Below are 18181 nucleotides of genomic sequence, written 5' to 3' on the forward strand. Positions count from 1 at the left end.
TAAGTTAAAACTGAATTTATGATCACTTTTAAGATCACAAAGAAATGTTTGCAATCCTGTCTCATTTATCTTTGAGTAGGTACTGTATTATAATAATTTTAAAGAAATACTCATCTGGAAGTAAAAGTACTTGAATTTTTATATCCTATTTAAAATATTTTGATTTATAATAAAAATTGAGGAGGCTAGTAATTTTTACTATGTTGTTTTCCTTTCAAACCTGACAGTTATTTCTGTTTTATCCCTCTATTTTCCTCTCTTCTCATTTTGTAACATTTTTTACTTAAATTTTATTCTATCTGTTCCAGAAAAAGTGTTATTGTTAGAAAGGAAAAATGTGTCCTCTACCCTTCTAGGTTCTTCTGTCTGGTCAAAGAATTAAATTGACATAAGACAGATTGATAAGAGAAAATCAAATTTAATGTCATAATTATGGGGGCTCCATAAGAAATTTGAGACCCTAAGTAGTCTGGCAATCAAGGCTTATATGCTATTCTGAGCTCAGGAGAACAGGGGTAGATGTTTAGAACTGCAAGGAGGAGGAAAACAATTTATAGGAAGATGGAAAAACCAATGTTTGGTAAACAGATGTTTGTTGTGCCAAGCAAAGACAAGGAGACGTAGAGAGTGCTTTGAACAAATAGGCCTTACTAATAAGTTTCCCCAGTTTTCCACATATGGCTCATATTCTTCATAGTTATTTCTGGTGATAGTTGTCTTCCAGGACCAAGACCTCTTCTGGGCAGGTAAGGGGGAAGTAAAAGGTTTTTTTGAGTATTGGGGGCCTCAGTTGTCTTCAGTTCAAAATAATCTGTGTGCCAAAGTGGCCCATTTCTGGGGAGACTTATTCTGAACCCCTATATTATCTATTGTTGAATTAGTCCATGTTGAGAAGCCAAAGACCAATGAAATGAATGAAGAATTACTTTAAGTAGGCACTTGAAAACCATTCTTTTATAAGTGATTAGAATTTTTCTCTTTGTAATTTCAGAGAATGAGAAAACCATCTTACACTTTCATTGTTAGAGTTTACAGGCTTACAGTGAGCTCCTCTGTATCATCCTGTTTTCTTTTCAGAATGGCCATAACAAGCTACTGTGTCTTTTATTTCAAATAATCTGGGGTGTAAGGGAGTTTCTGGTGCCTTGATTAAAGTTATAAAGTGAAATATTCACCAAGCTAAGATTATAGTCTAGCATCTTTATGACCAAATCTACTACAATTCTAGAATTGGGCTGCTTTCTGTTTTGTACAAACAATGAATGAAACAAAAAGAGTCTTCTAACAGTTTCCTTTAAAAGCAATTAATATTTGGATATGTTTCCATTCATCTTTCCAATACTTCTGAGGTTTCTTTTTTTGCTAGGATACTGTGTAGATTTTCAAAGTATAAATATATAAGTTGGGAAAATAATAGACTTTTAATTTATGGTGCAAGTCTATATTATGGTTCTTTCCCAATTTTTATTTTCTAAAATCACTTCAACTTTCTTGATTTCTAGGACTCTGATCCTCACCGATCTGGGGATCCCAAAACTTACTATTATTATTTTAAATACGTTTTTATTGATTTTTTTAGAGAGAGGAAGGGAGAGGGAGAAACATCCATGAGAGAAGAAACATCGATCAGCTGCCTCCTGCATGCCCCCTGCTAGGGATCAAGCGCACAACCCAGGCATGTGCTGAGGACTGGGAATCGAACCAGTGACCTCTTGGTGCATGGGTCAAAGCTCAACCACTGAGCCACACCGGCCTTGCCTGAAACTTATTAATAAACTTACTATTTTTTTTTTTTACCCTCACCTGAGAAAAGATACATTTTTGCATTTATCTTCAGATAGAGAGGGAGGAAGAGAGAGAGAGAAACATCAATGTGAGAGAGACACATAGAGTGGTTGCCACCCACATGACCCCAACCAAGGCCAGGGACAAACCTCAACGGAGGTACGTGCCCTTAGCAGGAACTGAACCAGGGACTCTCCTGTCTGCGGGCCCATGCTCTAACTGCTGAGCAAAACCGGCCAGGGCTAAACATACTATTTTTAAGCCAGGGCACACAGTATTCCTTATTTGTGAAATGTGGCATTTAATCACTTAGTAGTATAAACTTCTGTCTTAAAAGACTTTCTTGTCCTTAAAGGAAGCATGTATACCAAGTAAATGTATGAACTCAGATTTATTCACAGGCAAATATGTAATTTAGTTAGAGAACAATCTGAGTGGTAGGAAGAAACATTATACTTCTCCCCTGTGTGATGCCAGCCAAAGGGGAGAAATTTCTTTACTATTTTCATATTCTAAATATTCCTCTTTTTATGGTTTATGATGACTGCTGTTTCAATGCAGAATTCTGTCAGTATTTTTCAAAATACATGTATAATGCATTGTCAAATATTTCCAGCCAGACAATGATTTTTACATAATGGTTTTACTTGTATTATTAATTTGCTTGAGGCACAGTTCACTTCCCAGTTTGCTTCTGATCTCTATTTCTGTCCCTCTAATGATACAATACTTCTGGGAACTAGGTAGATCATCACGAATTTACAACATACAAGAGGCCTAGAACAAAAATTATTTAGGGTCCAAGGAACAAGTGAATGGTCCATTAAAAAAATCAATTAGCTTCATAATTTAAGAAAACTATTATAGTTCTGGCCAGGTAACTCAGTTGGAGTGTCATTCCAATGCACCAGGGTTTCAGTTTCGATTTCGAATTGTGGCAAATACAAGAGTCAACCAATGAGTGCGTGAAGGATGGAGCAACAGGCTGATGTTTCTCTCTCTCTCTTCCTCTCTCTCGCTCTAAAATCAATAAAAAAAAACAAAAACAAAACTATTATACTTTGTATTTCAATAACAATTTATACAAGTTTGTTTTATTTAAACTCATCTGTTTTAGAATAAAACAAGTGAATGTACGGATTACATAAGTGGAGCAATTTTCTTGTTTCTTGTTTTGAAAGAGCAAATCTTGTTTAGTATGTGCTTTCTATTCTGTCTGTTGGCATTGGCAAATCTCCTTTTGAGACTAGAAACTGAAACTCCTTTGGAAATAATTTGATTAGAGAAATAGATAAAAATAAATAAGCCACTGCTTATATTCTCAGCACAGTCTTTTTTTTTTTTTTTTAATCCTCACTCAAGGACATTTTTTTTCTTTTATTTTTTTGTTCAGATAGAGTGGAGGGAGAGAGAGAGAAAGAGAGAAACATCGATGTTCGCATCGAGTGACTGCCACCCGCACAACCCAACCAGGGTCTGGGACAAACTGCAACCAAGGTACGTGCCTTAGCAGGAACCGAACCCCGGTCTCTCTGGACCGCAGGCCGATGCTCTAACCGCTGAGCCAAACCGGCCAGGGCCTCATCACAGTCTTTACTTCAGTGCTGATTGGTAGTGAAACATCTCCTGTAACATTGTTTACCACTACAGCTATGAGTTCCAAAACTTGTTTTGGCTGATTCCATATTAAGAAAACTTGACATTCTTCAGTTATGATGTGTCCACATATCAAAATATTATTTGCACACATTAATAAAGTGTGAATATTATGTAAGATATAAATATTGACAAATTAAAAGGATAATTAACATAATTTAAAATGTTTTGCCTACCATGTTAAGATCTATTTAGATTGTAAAAGTAAATTACATTCTTCTGAGTATGGATTTGAGATTGAATTTGACTTCATTCTTTCTAACTTCCTCCTCTTTCCTTCCACTCACGGCCATCACTGGGAGATGGGTCTTGAATACATCTGTTCACAAAGGAGAAATGGTCAAGGAAGATCACAAGGAGGATCTGCCCTCTGGTTCCTCTAGTCCTGGCCTGCCAGACTTGAGTCTGCATGCCTAAGGTCTCTTGAGAAGTGGGGAGTCTAGGGATGACATCAAGGGTGAGGTTAACTGGTCCTGTGATGTGCTAATTTGACTTCCAGCTCTGAGCTTTGAACCTAGATAGCCTGTCCTTTCAGAGATGCTGCTGGCCAGTTTGGGCTAGGTGGGGAAACTAAGGAAAGCAATTGGTATTTGGAGTTGAAGTGTGAATTCAGTGCTCCTGCCCTTTACTGGTTCCTCTTTCAGGGGTGCCTAGGACAGCGCCCCTGGTGGCTCATTTCCACTACACGAAAGGATTGGGCTCCAAACCCAAAATGGAACATGCAATTAAATGATCTGTATAGCTTCAGATCTACTTAGCTTCCTTTATGAAGCACAGGGATGGATTTCTTTGTTGATCAAGAGTCAGAAGTAACATTTTGGCTTTCTTTTGTGTCTTTGCTGCAGTGGTATCTCCATTTATGTTTTAATGGTTGGTGTATAAACAGTGTGGTGCAGGGTTTCCCCAAAAATGTTTGGCAGCAGAAGAGGGTTCCATGTACAAATATGTTTAAGAAATTCTTGGTTAAACCAATTTATGCATATTTCTTTACTCCATTATTTCTCAAAACCCTATATGTACATTATGAGTCACCAACACAGGAGTAGAGAATCAACCTTGGCTCTTGGTTCAACCATCCCCATCTCCCTCTCTCACCTAACTCACCCATCTAAATAATCGGTTGATTATTTCCTAGAACCATGAGCAAGTTTAGAGCTGGTCTTGTGACCTGCCTCTACTTTGTGATTTCTGTTTTGTGTACTTATGAATTTTAATCCTATGCCATCTTTCTTTTTCAGTTTTCTCTTTTATTCATGATTTGCACCTGTTTAAAACATACAATTTAAGTTCTAATTATAAATTTAATCTAACTTTAAACCTATAGAAAATTTGAAAAAAATTTCATACAATTAAAATAGAAAAAGAAAAGAAATCATCTGTAATAATACCACTGTTGACATACTGGTATATGCCTTTCTAATTTTTTTCTATAAAATAGATTTTTCCACATACAGCTTTTTTTTTTTTAATCCTCACCCAAGGATATTTCTCCATTGATTTTTTTTCAAATGGGGGGGGGGGGCGGGCAACGATGTGAGAGAGACCCATTGATTGGTTGCCTCCCAAAGAACCATCAATGGGGCCAGGAATCAAACCCACAACCGAGGTACGTGCCCTTGACTGGCAATGGAACCTGTGACTTCTTGGTCCACAGGCTGACGCTCTAACCGCTGCCTCTCCTCCAGGCTTACAGGGAGCAAGTAAGTCCCTTTAAGAGGAGCTGCCCAGGGCTCCAGCAGCTGCAAAGCCTCCCTCTGCCTCAGTTCCCGCTGGGTTTACAGCCAGAAGTGATGGGGACTTCTCTTCCTGGCACTGGAACCCTGAGCGGGGCGTCTGATGTGAGATGGGGACCCTTCACTCCTCAGGGAAGACCTTCCTAGCTGAGGAGTCCTGATTTTTATCCGCCACACGTGAGTGAGGGACCAACCCATGTTGCCTCTGCCCCTCCTACCAGTTTCCGTGTGGCTTCTTTAATTTTGTAGTTGTAGGACTTCCATTCAGCTCAATGTCAGGCAGTTCTGAAGGATGTTTGTCCTGTAGTTTAGATGTAATTTTGACGTGGTTGTGGGAGGAGGCTACATACCACATTTACCTATGCTGCCATCTTGACCGAAAGTCCAATAATTGACCTTTTTATAGAAAAGCTATATTTTTCTATTTTATAGCAGAGTTTTTCATATTTTCTCTTACTTGAATCTTTCAGAAGAGGCAACTCTAAGTGGGATTAGTTTCATCAAACACCATATATATATATGTGTGTGTGTGTGTGTGTGTGTATACTTCAGGTCTACTTAGCTTCCATTATGAAGCACAGGGATGGATTTCTTTGTTGATCAAGTGTCAGAAGTAACATTTTGGCTTTCTTTTGTGTCTTTGCTGCAGTGGTATCTCCATTTATGTTTTATGTTTTATTTTTTTATTTTTTTAGATATTAATTTATGTTTTAATTTTTTTTTCCAAATCTTTATTGTTGGATGTAAAATGTATTACAGATGTTCCACATTTTTCCCCCATTGACCCCCTCCTCCCCACTCCCGCTCCCCTCCCGCCTTTTCCCACACTATTGTCTGTGTCCATTGGTTATGCATATAAGTTCTTTGGTTTATTTCTTCCCACCCCCCCCCCAACCCCTTTCCCTTTGAGGTTTGTCAGTCTAGCAATGAATTTGTGCTTCTTAATCCCTTCACCTTTTTCACCCATTCCCCCAACCCCCCTCCCAACTGGCAACCAACAAAATGTTCTCTGCATCTATGAGAATGTTTCTGTTCTTCCTGTTCATTTTGTTTGTAGATTCCATTGTTGATAGATATGTATTCATTGCCATTTTGTTTGTTCATACATTTTATCTTTTTCTTCAAAAAGACCCTTCATCATTTCATATAATAACGGTTTGGTAGTGATGAACTCCTTTAACTTTTTCTTGTCTGGGAAAGTTTTTATATGTCCATCAATTCTAAATGACAGCTTTGCAGGATAGAGTAATTTTGGTTGTAGGTTCTTGGTTTTCATCACTCTGAATATTTCTTGCCACTCCCTTCTGGCCTGCAAAGTTTCTTTTGAGAAATCAGCTGACAGCCTAATGGGTACTTCCTTGTAGGTAACTAGCTGCCTTTCTCTTGCTGCTTTTAAGATTCTCTCTTTGTCTTGAACCTTTTGCATTTTGATGATGATGTGTCTTGGTGTGGGTCTTTTGGGGTTCATCTTGTTTGGGACTCTTTGTGCTTCCTGGACTTGTATGTCTGTTTCCTTCACCAAGTTAGGAAAGTTTTCTGCCATTATTGTTTCAAACAGGTTTTCAATTTCTTGTTCTCTCTCTTCTCCTTCGGGCACCCCCAAGATGCGAAAGTTGGCACGCTTGAAGTTGTCCCAGAGGCTCCTTACACTCTCCTCATTTTTTTGGATTTTTTTTCTTTTTGCTGTTCTGATTGGGCATTTTTTGCTTCCTTATATTCCAAATCGATGGTTTGCTCCTTGGATTTACATACTCTATTATTGAAGCTGTGTAAATTATTCTTTATTTCAGTTAATGCCTCCTTCAATTCTGATTGTGCATCCTTCATTTCTGACTGGTCCTTTTTTATGCTCTTGAGGCCCTCCCTAAGTTCACTGAGGTTCTCACTAAGTTCACTGAGCATCCTTATAAGCAGTATTTTGAACTCAGTATCTGTTAGGTTGCTTATCTCCCTTTCGCTTAGTTCTTTTATTGGGGTTTTGTTCTGTTCTTTCATTTGGGACCTGTTTCTTTGTATCCTCATTTTGGCTGCCTCCCTGTGTTTGTTTCTGTGTATTACTTAATGAGAGGTATGGGGCTCGCTGAGACCCGGTGCTCCTCGTTTGAAAGAATTTAGGAAAAACCTGAAGCAGGATCCAAGACCGGCCAATCCTATGGTTAAGCAAGTGGCAACAGCTTGGGTGGGCTTGAACATTGTGTGGGGAGGGGCGGGGCCTCAGGGAGTCAGCAGGGCGGGCTACCAGTGTGAGCCAGGTTGCTGGAGTCCCAGATATGGCTTCTGTCTGCCGCCCCCGGGAAGGGCTCACCAAAGGAACAAAGGCCTCTGACAGCACGTTTGTCCCCGAGGAAGTCCCCTCTTCCATTTATGTTTTAATGGTTGGTATATAAACAGCGTGGTGCAGGGTTTCCCAAAAATGTTCGGCATTTTATACATATATATTGTATTTTGATATATATATACACACACACACATATATGTATATATGTGTATATATATACACACACATACACACATGAATGTATATGCTTATTATGCAGATGAACAAAATTTTTAAGAATCTATTAACTTGTTTGAGCAAATTAACCTTTGCATACATATATGTATGTATACACACACACACACACACACATACACGACTGATTTTATTGAAAGACTACAACTGGAGTAGTCTTGAGAGCTGATTTGGGTGTATTTGGGATTATATCATCTCTTTGAGTTGGAAAAACTGTAGGTGCTTTGGTGCTTGTGAAAGCCCAAACATAATGTGAGCAAATGAGTATCCTTGAGTGTATGTGTGTGTGTACGCATGCCTGTATTTTGATTGGTGTAATATTATTCTAGTATTTTATTAGTAAGTGTAAAAGATAAGTTTTTGTTGTTTCACCATATATTAAATACAGAATATAATATAAAAATTTTTATTATTATAATGTTCCCTTTCTCAGGGATCTCTTACCTTTGTTAAGAAAAGAAAAAGAGCCTGGTTGGTTTGGCTCAATGATTAGAGTGTCGGCCCAAAGACCAAGTGTCATGGATTTAATTCCTGATCAATGGCACGTACCTAGATTGCAGGTTCGATCCCCAACCCCAGCCGAGATCATGCGGGAGGCAACCAATCAATGTGTGTCTCTCACATGACTTTCCTTTCTCTTCCTCCCTCCCTTCCACTGTATCAAAAAAATCAATGGAAACATAGCCTCAGGTGAAGATTAATGATAAAAAAAAAAAGATTTTAACATGTTAACATTAACAAATTAATATAAGACAATATAATCAATTGTGAAAATAGGTGTCTGTAGAGCTTTGGGAAGGGGACAGAGTGGTAAAGCTAAACTTATTTTTATTTATTTATTTTTTTAGCATAGAGTTTTTTATTCTCAATGTTTTTCCATGCCTATAAAATACCAATGTCACAACAGTTTGTTAACATCTCTTCAGAGGAATTGTTTTTCATTAAATGATGTAAACATTAGCATGTTCAAACTCCTCATCATATGCAGTATTTGAAAACATTCATGCATTTATTTTTATTTTTAATTTTTAATTAATTAATTTATTCATTTTTGTTACTGATGTTTCTCTTTTTTCCCCCACTGATACCCTTCTCCCCCTCCCTCCCCGCCCTGTCCCCAGCTTTGTTGTCCATGTCCATTGTTCATACATACATGCATGTAGGTCCTGTGATTTATCCCCCCCCCCCTTCTGGGGATTGTTGGTCTGTACCCCACTTCCACATCTCTGGGACTACCCCGTTCCTCAGACTGTTATGTCCATTATATTCCAAAAATAAGTGAGATCATATGATACTTGTCTTTCTGTTTGGCTTGTTTCACTTAGAATAATACTTTCCAGGTCCCTCCATGTCTTCTCAAAGGATACGAGATCTTTCTTTCTTACATAAACTTATTAATAAATGCTTCATAGAGATGGTTATTTGGGGTTAATTCTAGCTCCCAAGAACTTATACATTTAGAAAAATTGAAAAATTTTGCATCCATACTAGTCTCTCCCTATCCTTCACCCCAAACAAGGGTTTTGGGGGCGGAGGCTAGGAAATCTTTTAACTGCTTAGATGCTTTAAAAATGTTGGTTGAATTAGTGGTTAGTAGTATCTCTATGAATGCTTTTCTTTTATTTTTTTACAACTTTTAATTATTTTATCTGGTATCATCTCATTTTATCATTAAGGGATGAAACAACTTTTCCTCCCACCTATATGTTATGTTTAAAAAAAAACTTCAGTCACAGAAATTTGAAGATCTAATTGGCCCTATTGAATGATTTGTGAATCATACAACATCCCTTTTAGGCTTTATGTGATGAATTTTTGTAATACTGATTCTTAGACACAGGAAATACTGTTGGGAAAAGATCCAGGAACTTTCTTACCAAAATTAGGTTTCTGAGTGGCAGTACAATAAGTTTGGGTAAAATGTTTTCCAAAAGAGTTGATGATTGTAAGATCTTAACCATTGTTTTGAAGGTAGCAACCTAATATGTAGCAATCTGAAATTTTGTCTTTAAAATTTTTGTTAAACTAATATTAGTACATTTTATCTTCTGTAGACATTAACAGCATTTTTAAAAATTAAAATTATTTAGGACAATTTCTGTTTCTTACAGTTTTTTATTTTTTTTATTTTTTATTCTTTTTATCCTCACCCGAGGACATTTTTCCATTTTTTTTGTTCAGATAGAGTGGAAGGGAAAGAGAGGAAGAGAGAGAGCAACATCGATGTGAAAGGGACACATCAAGTGGTTGCCACCCGCAAAACCCAACCAGGGCCGGGCACAAACTGCAACCAAGGTACATGCCCTTAGTGGGAACCGAACCTGGGTCTCTCAGGACCGCACGCTGACGCTCTAACCACTGAGCAAAACTGGCCAGGGCTTAGAGTTTTTTTTTAAAAAGTGTAACACAAGTATTTTACGTATTCAAGCTTCATAAGCTTTGGAGGTTGAAGTATTTAGGGCATAATGGAGTAATTTAAATATGCCATTGATTTTTCATCCTGAGGAGTTGGTCACTCAGCAGTAATTCCATGCCCTGTACCTGTTTTGGATATAAAATATGTTACTTTATAGTCATAAAAAAGTTATTTCCATCTTACTGTATGTACTGCAATTAGTGACAAAAGCCATTTATTGTAAAAGCAAAAATTCGAATGAATAGAAATTTCACAAGAGCAGAAGTCTTATATGTTTAATCTTCATCATGTATCATACATCTTAATTAGAGAAAAGGGTGGTGGACACTGTGACATGAGTCTGAAATTAAATCATTAATTGACGTCAAGCTGAAGAGAGACTGTTAGTATGAATTTATTGATAGCAGGACAGGAATTAACCGTATTTATTTAGTATAGTACATTGTTTTGTATACTATTTTCTGTGCAGATTCATTTCATTACCATAATGCAAAAGACTTTTTTTAGCAAAATGCAAAGGTGTAAATATTTATATTTCAATATAACAAATTGAAATGATAAATTCTTTTAAGTCTTAGTAAAAACGTTAAAGGTTTTTTTTTTTGTTGTTGTTGTTTTTATTATTTTTTTAACATTTCAAGGCTAGGGAAATAGTCCTTTATGATGTTGCCCAGCAACATTACTCAGTACAACGTTCTGTGAACATTTAAACCTCACAATAGCTCTGTTGTTTATAACTAAGAAGGGCTTTCTGAAATGCTTAAAGGAATATATATTTATTTCCTTTGCTTAGTTTTTGGCCAGTCAGTTTCTTCTGTCATTGCTAAGGTTTGGCCTGAGGTAAATAAGATGAATGATAAACAACAACCTGACTCTTCAGGAAAAGGAATGACTCTTACATCTTAGAGATAATTTGTAATCTTGGGATCACAATAAAAGAATAGAGAGGGATGTTTGTTTGGAGCATTGACTGACTATCTGGAACCATTATAGGCTCAACTGCAAGACGCTGCTTTTTTTAAAGTTTCCTTAAGAAACTATGCTATTAAGTCACCAAAAATATTTTCTCCCTTCAGCTAATTATTCCTTTCCTGAAATAAGTTTCTCTACAAACAAGGAAAATATATAATATGTAACTAAAATTCTTTGGTTGTGTTACAAAGTTCCTTTTCTCAAATCATAACAAATAAGACATTCAAGTATATAATAAAGAAAATCATTTCTATATTTTGTTCCTTTGACTAAATTGTCAACAAAATTCCCCAAACCTACAATTCATTTCTGGTTTTTAAAATCTACTTTTCAGTGCCATTTGCACAGTAAGTTTCCTTAGCACTAACTTCTAGAATGAACTTTAACATGCACATTAATTCAGGCTAGCCATCAGATTCGGTGGCCTTGAGCAGCACTTCTCTCTCCTTTGTGGGCTATAGTTTTATTCTAATGCTTTTATGACAAGTGTGAGCCACCAGGGTGAAAAGAAGGAACGCAAACAGCTTTTATAACTTTGGGGATAAATTCATTGGTAGTGACAAGATTAACAATAAAAATATAATTTCTTTTGTTATTGGAGCTTAGAAAAAATTAGTGTTTTCTAGAAGCTACTATAGATGTGACTATAATGTTTATTGGAATCAATGATTAGTGGCAATTAGTTATATTGTGCCAATTTGGGTAAAAGGAAGCAATTAAGAACAGGGCTTTATGACTGCTGAGCATTTCTTCTGAGCAACTGACATGGTAGAAATTGGCCCCCAATAAATATTTGTTTCTGAGTGATTTGGAACAAAAGAACATTCAAATCCAGAACCCATCAATAATATAATGACACTGATGTGCCAAAAAATTTGGGGAAATTATTTAGGTTCATGCTTCCCTTAAGAAGGGAATATTCATATTTTCTTTTTCTGTTGGCTTCCTTTCTTAACAGGATTATACTTTCCAACATAAGCTAGATTGTTTTCACTTTTTTTTTTTTTAAATTTTTTGGTACATGTCCCTAGTGGGAACTGAACCTGGGACACTCTGGTCCACAGGCCTACCCTCCAACCGCTGAACCAAACCAGCCAGGGCGTGTCTTCACTTTTAATGAAGTGAGTTTCAAGCACCACATTGTTCACTCATTTATAAAACAATTTAAGTCACTCCCTGTGATTTCAGGCAGTTCTCCAAAGTTAGAGCTTTGGCTTTATTTCTATTGTAGTGCTCCATATTTCTTCAGGTTCCCAAACTTCAAGACTTAGGTGAATGCCCAGTTACCCTGGATACCTGTAATATTAAGTAATTATCTGATATAACCTAATACAGTAGTAAAGTGAGTTGACAGATAAGTGATCATAATTGAAGTTCATATTAATATCCCATTGAGTTAAAGAAGTCATTTCCCTTTCTCTGTAGTTTTTATGGCTCACTACAGAGTCAAAAAACAGTATGATGCAAAGAATAAAATTATTTCTGAACTTATAGGGATTATTCAGTATTTAGTGGTAATCAATTTTTATAGTAACATCCTTGACTGTCTTCATTGCTCCTAAATAAGTGGACTATAGTTAAAAAAAAAAAAAAAAAAAAAAAAAAAGTACTATAAATTTAGCTAAATTTGACATTAGAATTTTGAGTTGATATTTCTGTTACAGATACTTTGTCTATGGAACTTATATATATTAGAATCCAGGGCTCTCCTGATAAAAATTTCTAACCATCCAACATTCTCTTATGAGTTAAGAAAATCACTGGTTCTCAACTCAGGAAATTAGGTCTGCCAGGGAAATTCTGGGTGTCTGAACCACTTTGGTTGCCCTCATGGCTGGGGTACAGTGCTGGATGGGAGGTGGCTGGAACCAGTTATGCAGGTGTGCCTGGCGCCTCACAGACACCAGACAGGTGTTACCAGGCAGCCCCCCGAGTCAGAGGGAGCAGGCTGTCCCCAACCTCAATCCTTGTCTTCTCATATAAATGAATTTATAAAAGAGGTCTTGATTGTGTTGTGTTTAGTGAATTTATTAAAACATTAAAGCATATGAATTTATTTAAAAAATTTAAAGCATGTACTTTTATTAACACAGCAAAGCAAGCAGGTCTATGCATCTGGCTTATGAAGCACAGAAGGGCTCTCAGCTAATCTGAAGAGCAAGTGGGGTGGGGGTTTCTGCCTTATATGCCCTCCTATCTATCAGTATTTTTTTTAAATTCCCTGCTAGTTATCCTGGTACAGATTAACTATGAAGATCCTTTTCTTTGTTATGGCTTTTCCACAATGTATAGGAAGTACCTGGCAATTAAATTCCCATTGCTGGCTTTCTGCTTATACTGTTCTTTCCACCTCCTGTCTGCTTTGCACTAAGTAGTCTCTCATCCGTCCTCATCCACTCCCCTTTTCCTTCCCTCTCCTCTCCTGCATTCTGTTGTGAGAAGAGGTTTTTAACTGTTTGTTCTCAAGATAAGGGCCTGGTATAAGTGGCCTGCAAAACTTTTGGCTTTGTTTAATTTTCCTGCCTCAGTTTCCCTATTCCATTTGTCCTAGAATTTTCCTAGCTTTTTATTGTTTTATAACACAAAGAGTCCTGCACAACAACAAATTGATCCTTCCCAAATATCACTGGACCCCTGTTGAGATACTCTGAGCTAAATGAATTTATATACTTCTGTTTTATAGCTGGGAATCAGAGGAATTTGGCCTGGTGGGTCCAAAATTGGGAAAACAAGACTGTCATGATGGTGATAAAAGAAAACAAGGGAGAAAAAAGCAAATTTTACTTACAGTACTATGTGACAATTTTTCACCATTAACAAAACATACAAACTTTTAATTTTGTAATAATTTAGGTTTATAGGAAGGTGCAAAGATGGTAGAGAAATGTCTGTATACCCTTGATTCAGTTTTCCCCAACCTACATGACAATATTACAATATCATAACTGGGAAGTTGACATAGACACCATGTGTGTATATAATTCTTTGTCAGCTTATCACATGTGTAGATTCATGTAACCACCACTGCAATCAAGAAACAGACTATTCCATCACAAAGGTCTCCCTCATGTTGCTCTGTATAGTCAAACCTGCCACTCTGCTCCTACCATAGCTAACCCCCAGCAACCACTAATCTGTTCACTGTGTCTTTAATTTGGTCATTTTGAGAATGTTACTTAAACGAATCACACAGTATTTTGAGATTCACTTAGTTTTTCACATAGCATAATAACCCTGAGATCGATTCAAGTTGCTTTGTGTATCAGTAGTCTCTTCATTTGTATTGCTATATTCTGTGATATGGATGTACCTGAGTTTGTTAACCATTACCTTTTATAGGACATTTTGGTTATTTCCAGTTTTTGAATATTGGAAATAAAGAATCTGTTAACAATGTGTACAGGTTTTTGCATGAACTTAAGTTTTCATCTCATAGGATAAATGCTCAGGAGTGCAATTGCTGAGTGGTATGTTAAGTGTATGGCTAGTTGTTTAAGAAACTGGCAGACAGTTTTCCAAGGTGGCTGTACCATTTTACATTTCTATAGTGATGTGTGTGGGATCTTATTTCCTTGCATCCTTGTCATCATTTGATATTATGTACCGCCCCTCCCCCCCCCCCTTTTAGCTAATCTAATAAGTGAGTAGTGATAGCTCACTGTGGTCTTAATTTGCTTTTCTCTAATGGCTGGTAATGTAGAACATCTCCTCATGTGCTTATTTATTGCCTGTATATTCTTTTGAGAGATATTGCTTTATATCTTTTGCCTTTCTAATTGGATTGTTTTCTTATTGTTGACTTTTGAGTGTTCTTTATATAATCCGGACATGATTCCTTTATCTTTTTTATCCAGGTTTATACTTGTCTTTTCATTCTCTTAATAGTCTTTCACAGAGGAAGTGCTTTTAATTTTTACGATATACAATTTATCAGGGTTTTTTTTGTTTTTGTTTTTTGTAGATCATGCTTTTGGTGTCATTTCCAAGAATTCTTCACCAAGCACTAGGCCTTGTATGACTTCTTCCAAAGTTTTATAGTTATACATTTAAATCTTTAATCCATTTTGAGTTAATTTTTGTATAATTCAGAATGTTTTTTGTTTTGTTTTTATTTTTGTCTGTGGTTATCTAATTTCTTCAGCATTATTTGTTGAAAAGCTATTTTACTCCATTTTATTGCTTTGGCACACTTATGAGAAATCAATTGGTTAGACTTGTTGGCTATTTTTGGGTTCTTTATCATTGATCTATATGTCTATCCCTCCACACAGTCTTGATTACTATAGCTGTATTAAAATCTTTCAATCAGGCATGTGATTCCTCCCACCTTATTTTCACAGTTCTTTTTCACAAGTGTTTAGCAATTGTATACTTTGCCTTTTCATATAAATTTAAAAATAATGTTGTCTATATTTACAAGAATCTTGCTGGGGTTTCTGTAGGAATCCCAATTCTAAATACAGGTTTATACATTAAACCTGTATATCAACTTGGGGAGAATTGACTTATATACTATGGTGAGTCTTTCATCCATGATCACAGTATGTCTCTTTCCTTTTATATCTTCTTTGATTCTTTTATCTGTATTGTGTGATTTTTCAGCATATAAATCTTATACATGTTTTGTTAGATTTACATCTACATATTTATATATATATCTATAAACCAGCCTTTATTTATATTTATATATCCATATTTTTTATTATTAGTGTTTATAAATGGCAGTGTATTTTTCATTTCAGCTTCCATATTGACAGCTTATAGAAATTCAGTGGATCTTTGTACATTGACATTGTATCTTGTTACCTTGCTGAATTTGCTTTTCATTTCTAGGAGAATTTTGTAGATTCCTGGGCATTTTCTATATAGAAAATCATGTCATCTGTAAATAAGATTGGATTTCTTTCTTTTTTTTTTTTTTTTTTCAGTCTGTATGCCTTTTATTTCCTTTTCTAGCTTATTGCATTGTCTAGAATTTCCAGTGCTACATTTAATTAAAGTGGTGGGATCAGATACGACCCATTTCCTAATCTTAAGGAAAAATGTTCACTCTTTCTCTAATATGTATGATGTTACCAGAAGGTTTTTTGTAGATGCTCATTATCAAGTTTAGGAAGTTCTTTTTTATTACTTGTTTTTTGAGAGGTACTGTCATGATGAGTGTTGAATTTTATTTATTTATTTATTTATTTTTAATCCTCATCCGAGGACATTTTTCCATTTTTTGTAAAGACAGAGTGGGAGGGAGAGAGAGGAAGAGAGAGAGAGGGAAACATCGATGTGAAAGGGACACATCGAGTGGCTGCCACCCGCACGACCAACCAGGGCTGGGGACAAACTGCAACCGAGGTACTTGCCCTTAGCGGGAACTGAACCCGGGCCTCTCCGGACCGCAGGTAGACGCTCTAACCGCTGAGCCAAACCGGCCAGGGCGAGTGTTGAATTTTATCAGATGCTTTTTTTACATCAATTGATAGAGCCTGTGATTTTTCCTCTTTAGCCTATTAATTTGGTGGATTATATTGATTGAGTCATGAATATTGAACCATCCTTGCATTCCTGCATAAACAGCACTTGGCCATGCTGCATAATTATTTTTATATATTGCTAAATTCTATTAGCTAATATTTTGTTAAGGATTTTTACATCCTTAATATACTCATGAGGGTTATCAGCCTGGAGTTTTCTTTTTTCTTTTACATACTGTTGTTATCTTATTTTTGTATCTTTTCTATATTCTTTTTTAATATATATGTATATGTCATTGATGCAAGCAGTGGTCTATTTGTAATATGAAAGAAGTTAATAACTTTGCAATAAAACATTAAACTTAGTCTAAAATATTGCTTTATAATAAGACCACTTTTAAATAAACGTTTACACTTCTAAGTATTTTCCCCAGTAAATGTTATCAAAAATATTTTTGCATCACGCATCATCAAAAATTATCAGAACTCTATTTTTAGCTAAATAAGATTGACTTAAAATAACTTATATCGATATATTTTTAGTTGAGGAGAACTTTGTACCAAGTAGCTTAGTAAAATCTTAGGAAATATTTAAATAAATTTTAAGTGAAAGTAGTTATTTAAGGTCAGTTTCTTATTTATAATGCAGGCAGATTTTGTTGATCTTTTCCTCTTAATAAAGAATTATGGTATGGATTCATGTTTAAGCTTCATAGTATGTTGAATGTATCTAGTATATTTATAATGAGTAAGATATATGCTTTATGCATCCATGCATAAATATATGCGTATAGAGTTAAGGGAGGGGGGGCAGTAACTTTAAAAAAAATCACTTCTTGCCTAAAATATGTTCATGAGGAAAACTCAGTTAGATGCCTAAAACTATCTGTTCGTTGTGGATTTTTAAATCTACTTAATAAGTGACAATTTAAATTAAGGTATAAATCATGACTATACAGTATTGACATTAACAAAAACTATCTGAAATTATTATTTTTGAACATCCATGACATTATCTTGATTGTCTAAAATGAACATAACATTGTTTATACCATCAATTTTCTTATAGCTGCATGAAATAAAATGTATTTTATAATATATTTTGATGAATGTTTCTACAAGCAGTTCTTAGAGAAGACATAGTTTCTCTTATGTCAACTTTTTTTTTAATTAACAGGATTCAAGCCAAAACTCGAGAATTTAGAGAGCGACAAGCTCGGGAACGTGACTATGCTGAAATTCAAGATTTTCATCGGACATTTGGCTGTGATGATGAGTTGATGTATGGGGGAATTTCTTCCTATGAGGGTTCCATGGCTCTCAATTCCAGACCCCAGAGCCCAAGAGAAGGACATATGATGGATTCTTTGTATGCCCAAGTAAAGAAGTCACGGAATTCCAAACCTTCACCTGTAGACAGGTAAGCTCCGGGAGCAATCAGGATATTGCTTCCAAATCAACTTTGATATAGTTTTTGACAAGGGAGTAGAATGTTCATCAGTTCCTAAATCAGGACTGCCTCTTATTAATGATGTTTAAAAAGCCATTGTGTTTAAAAGTACTGAATTTACACAAATTGAAGCCTAGTGGAAAGAGCCGTAGAGGTTTTGATAGCTTTTCCAGTGATTCCAACATATTT

General features: G+C 35.9%; 1 protein-coding gene across 6 annotated transcripts in view; it reads left to right on the forward strand.

Moving 5' to 3' along the window:
• The window catches only part of PARD3 (par-3 family cell polarity regulator), an 823714-nt gene that overhangs the window by 619023 nt on the left and 186510 nt on the right, over positions 1-18181 (forward strand). For all 6 annotated transcript variants that reach the window (XM_036242174.1, XM_036242150.1, XM_036242158.1 and 3 more), the window contains one exon: positions 17720-17962. In XM_036242174.1, coding sequence (XP_036098067.1) covers positions 17720-17962 — 243 coding nt within the window. The remainder of the gene's footprint in view (positions 1-17719; positions 17963-18181) is intronic.

The sequence above is a fragment of the Molossus molossus genome, unplaced genomic scaffold (assembly GCF_014108415.1).
Source record: "Molossus molossus isolate mMolMol1 unplaced genomic scaffold, mMolMol1.p scaffold_m16_p_1, whole genome shotgun sequence".
In the NCBI taxonomy this organism is placed as follows: Eukaryota; Metazoa; Chordata; class Mammalia; order Chiroptera; family Molossidae; genus Molossus; species Molossus molossus.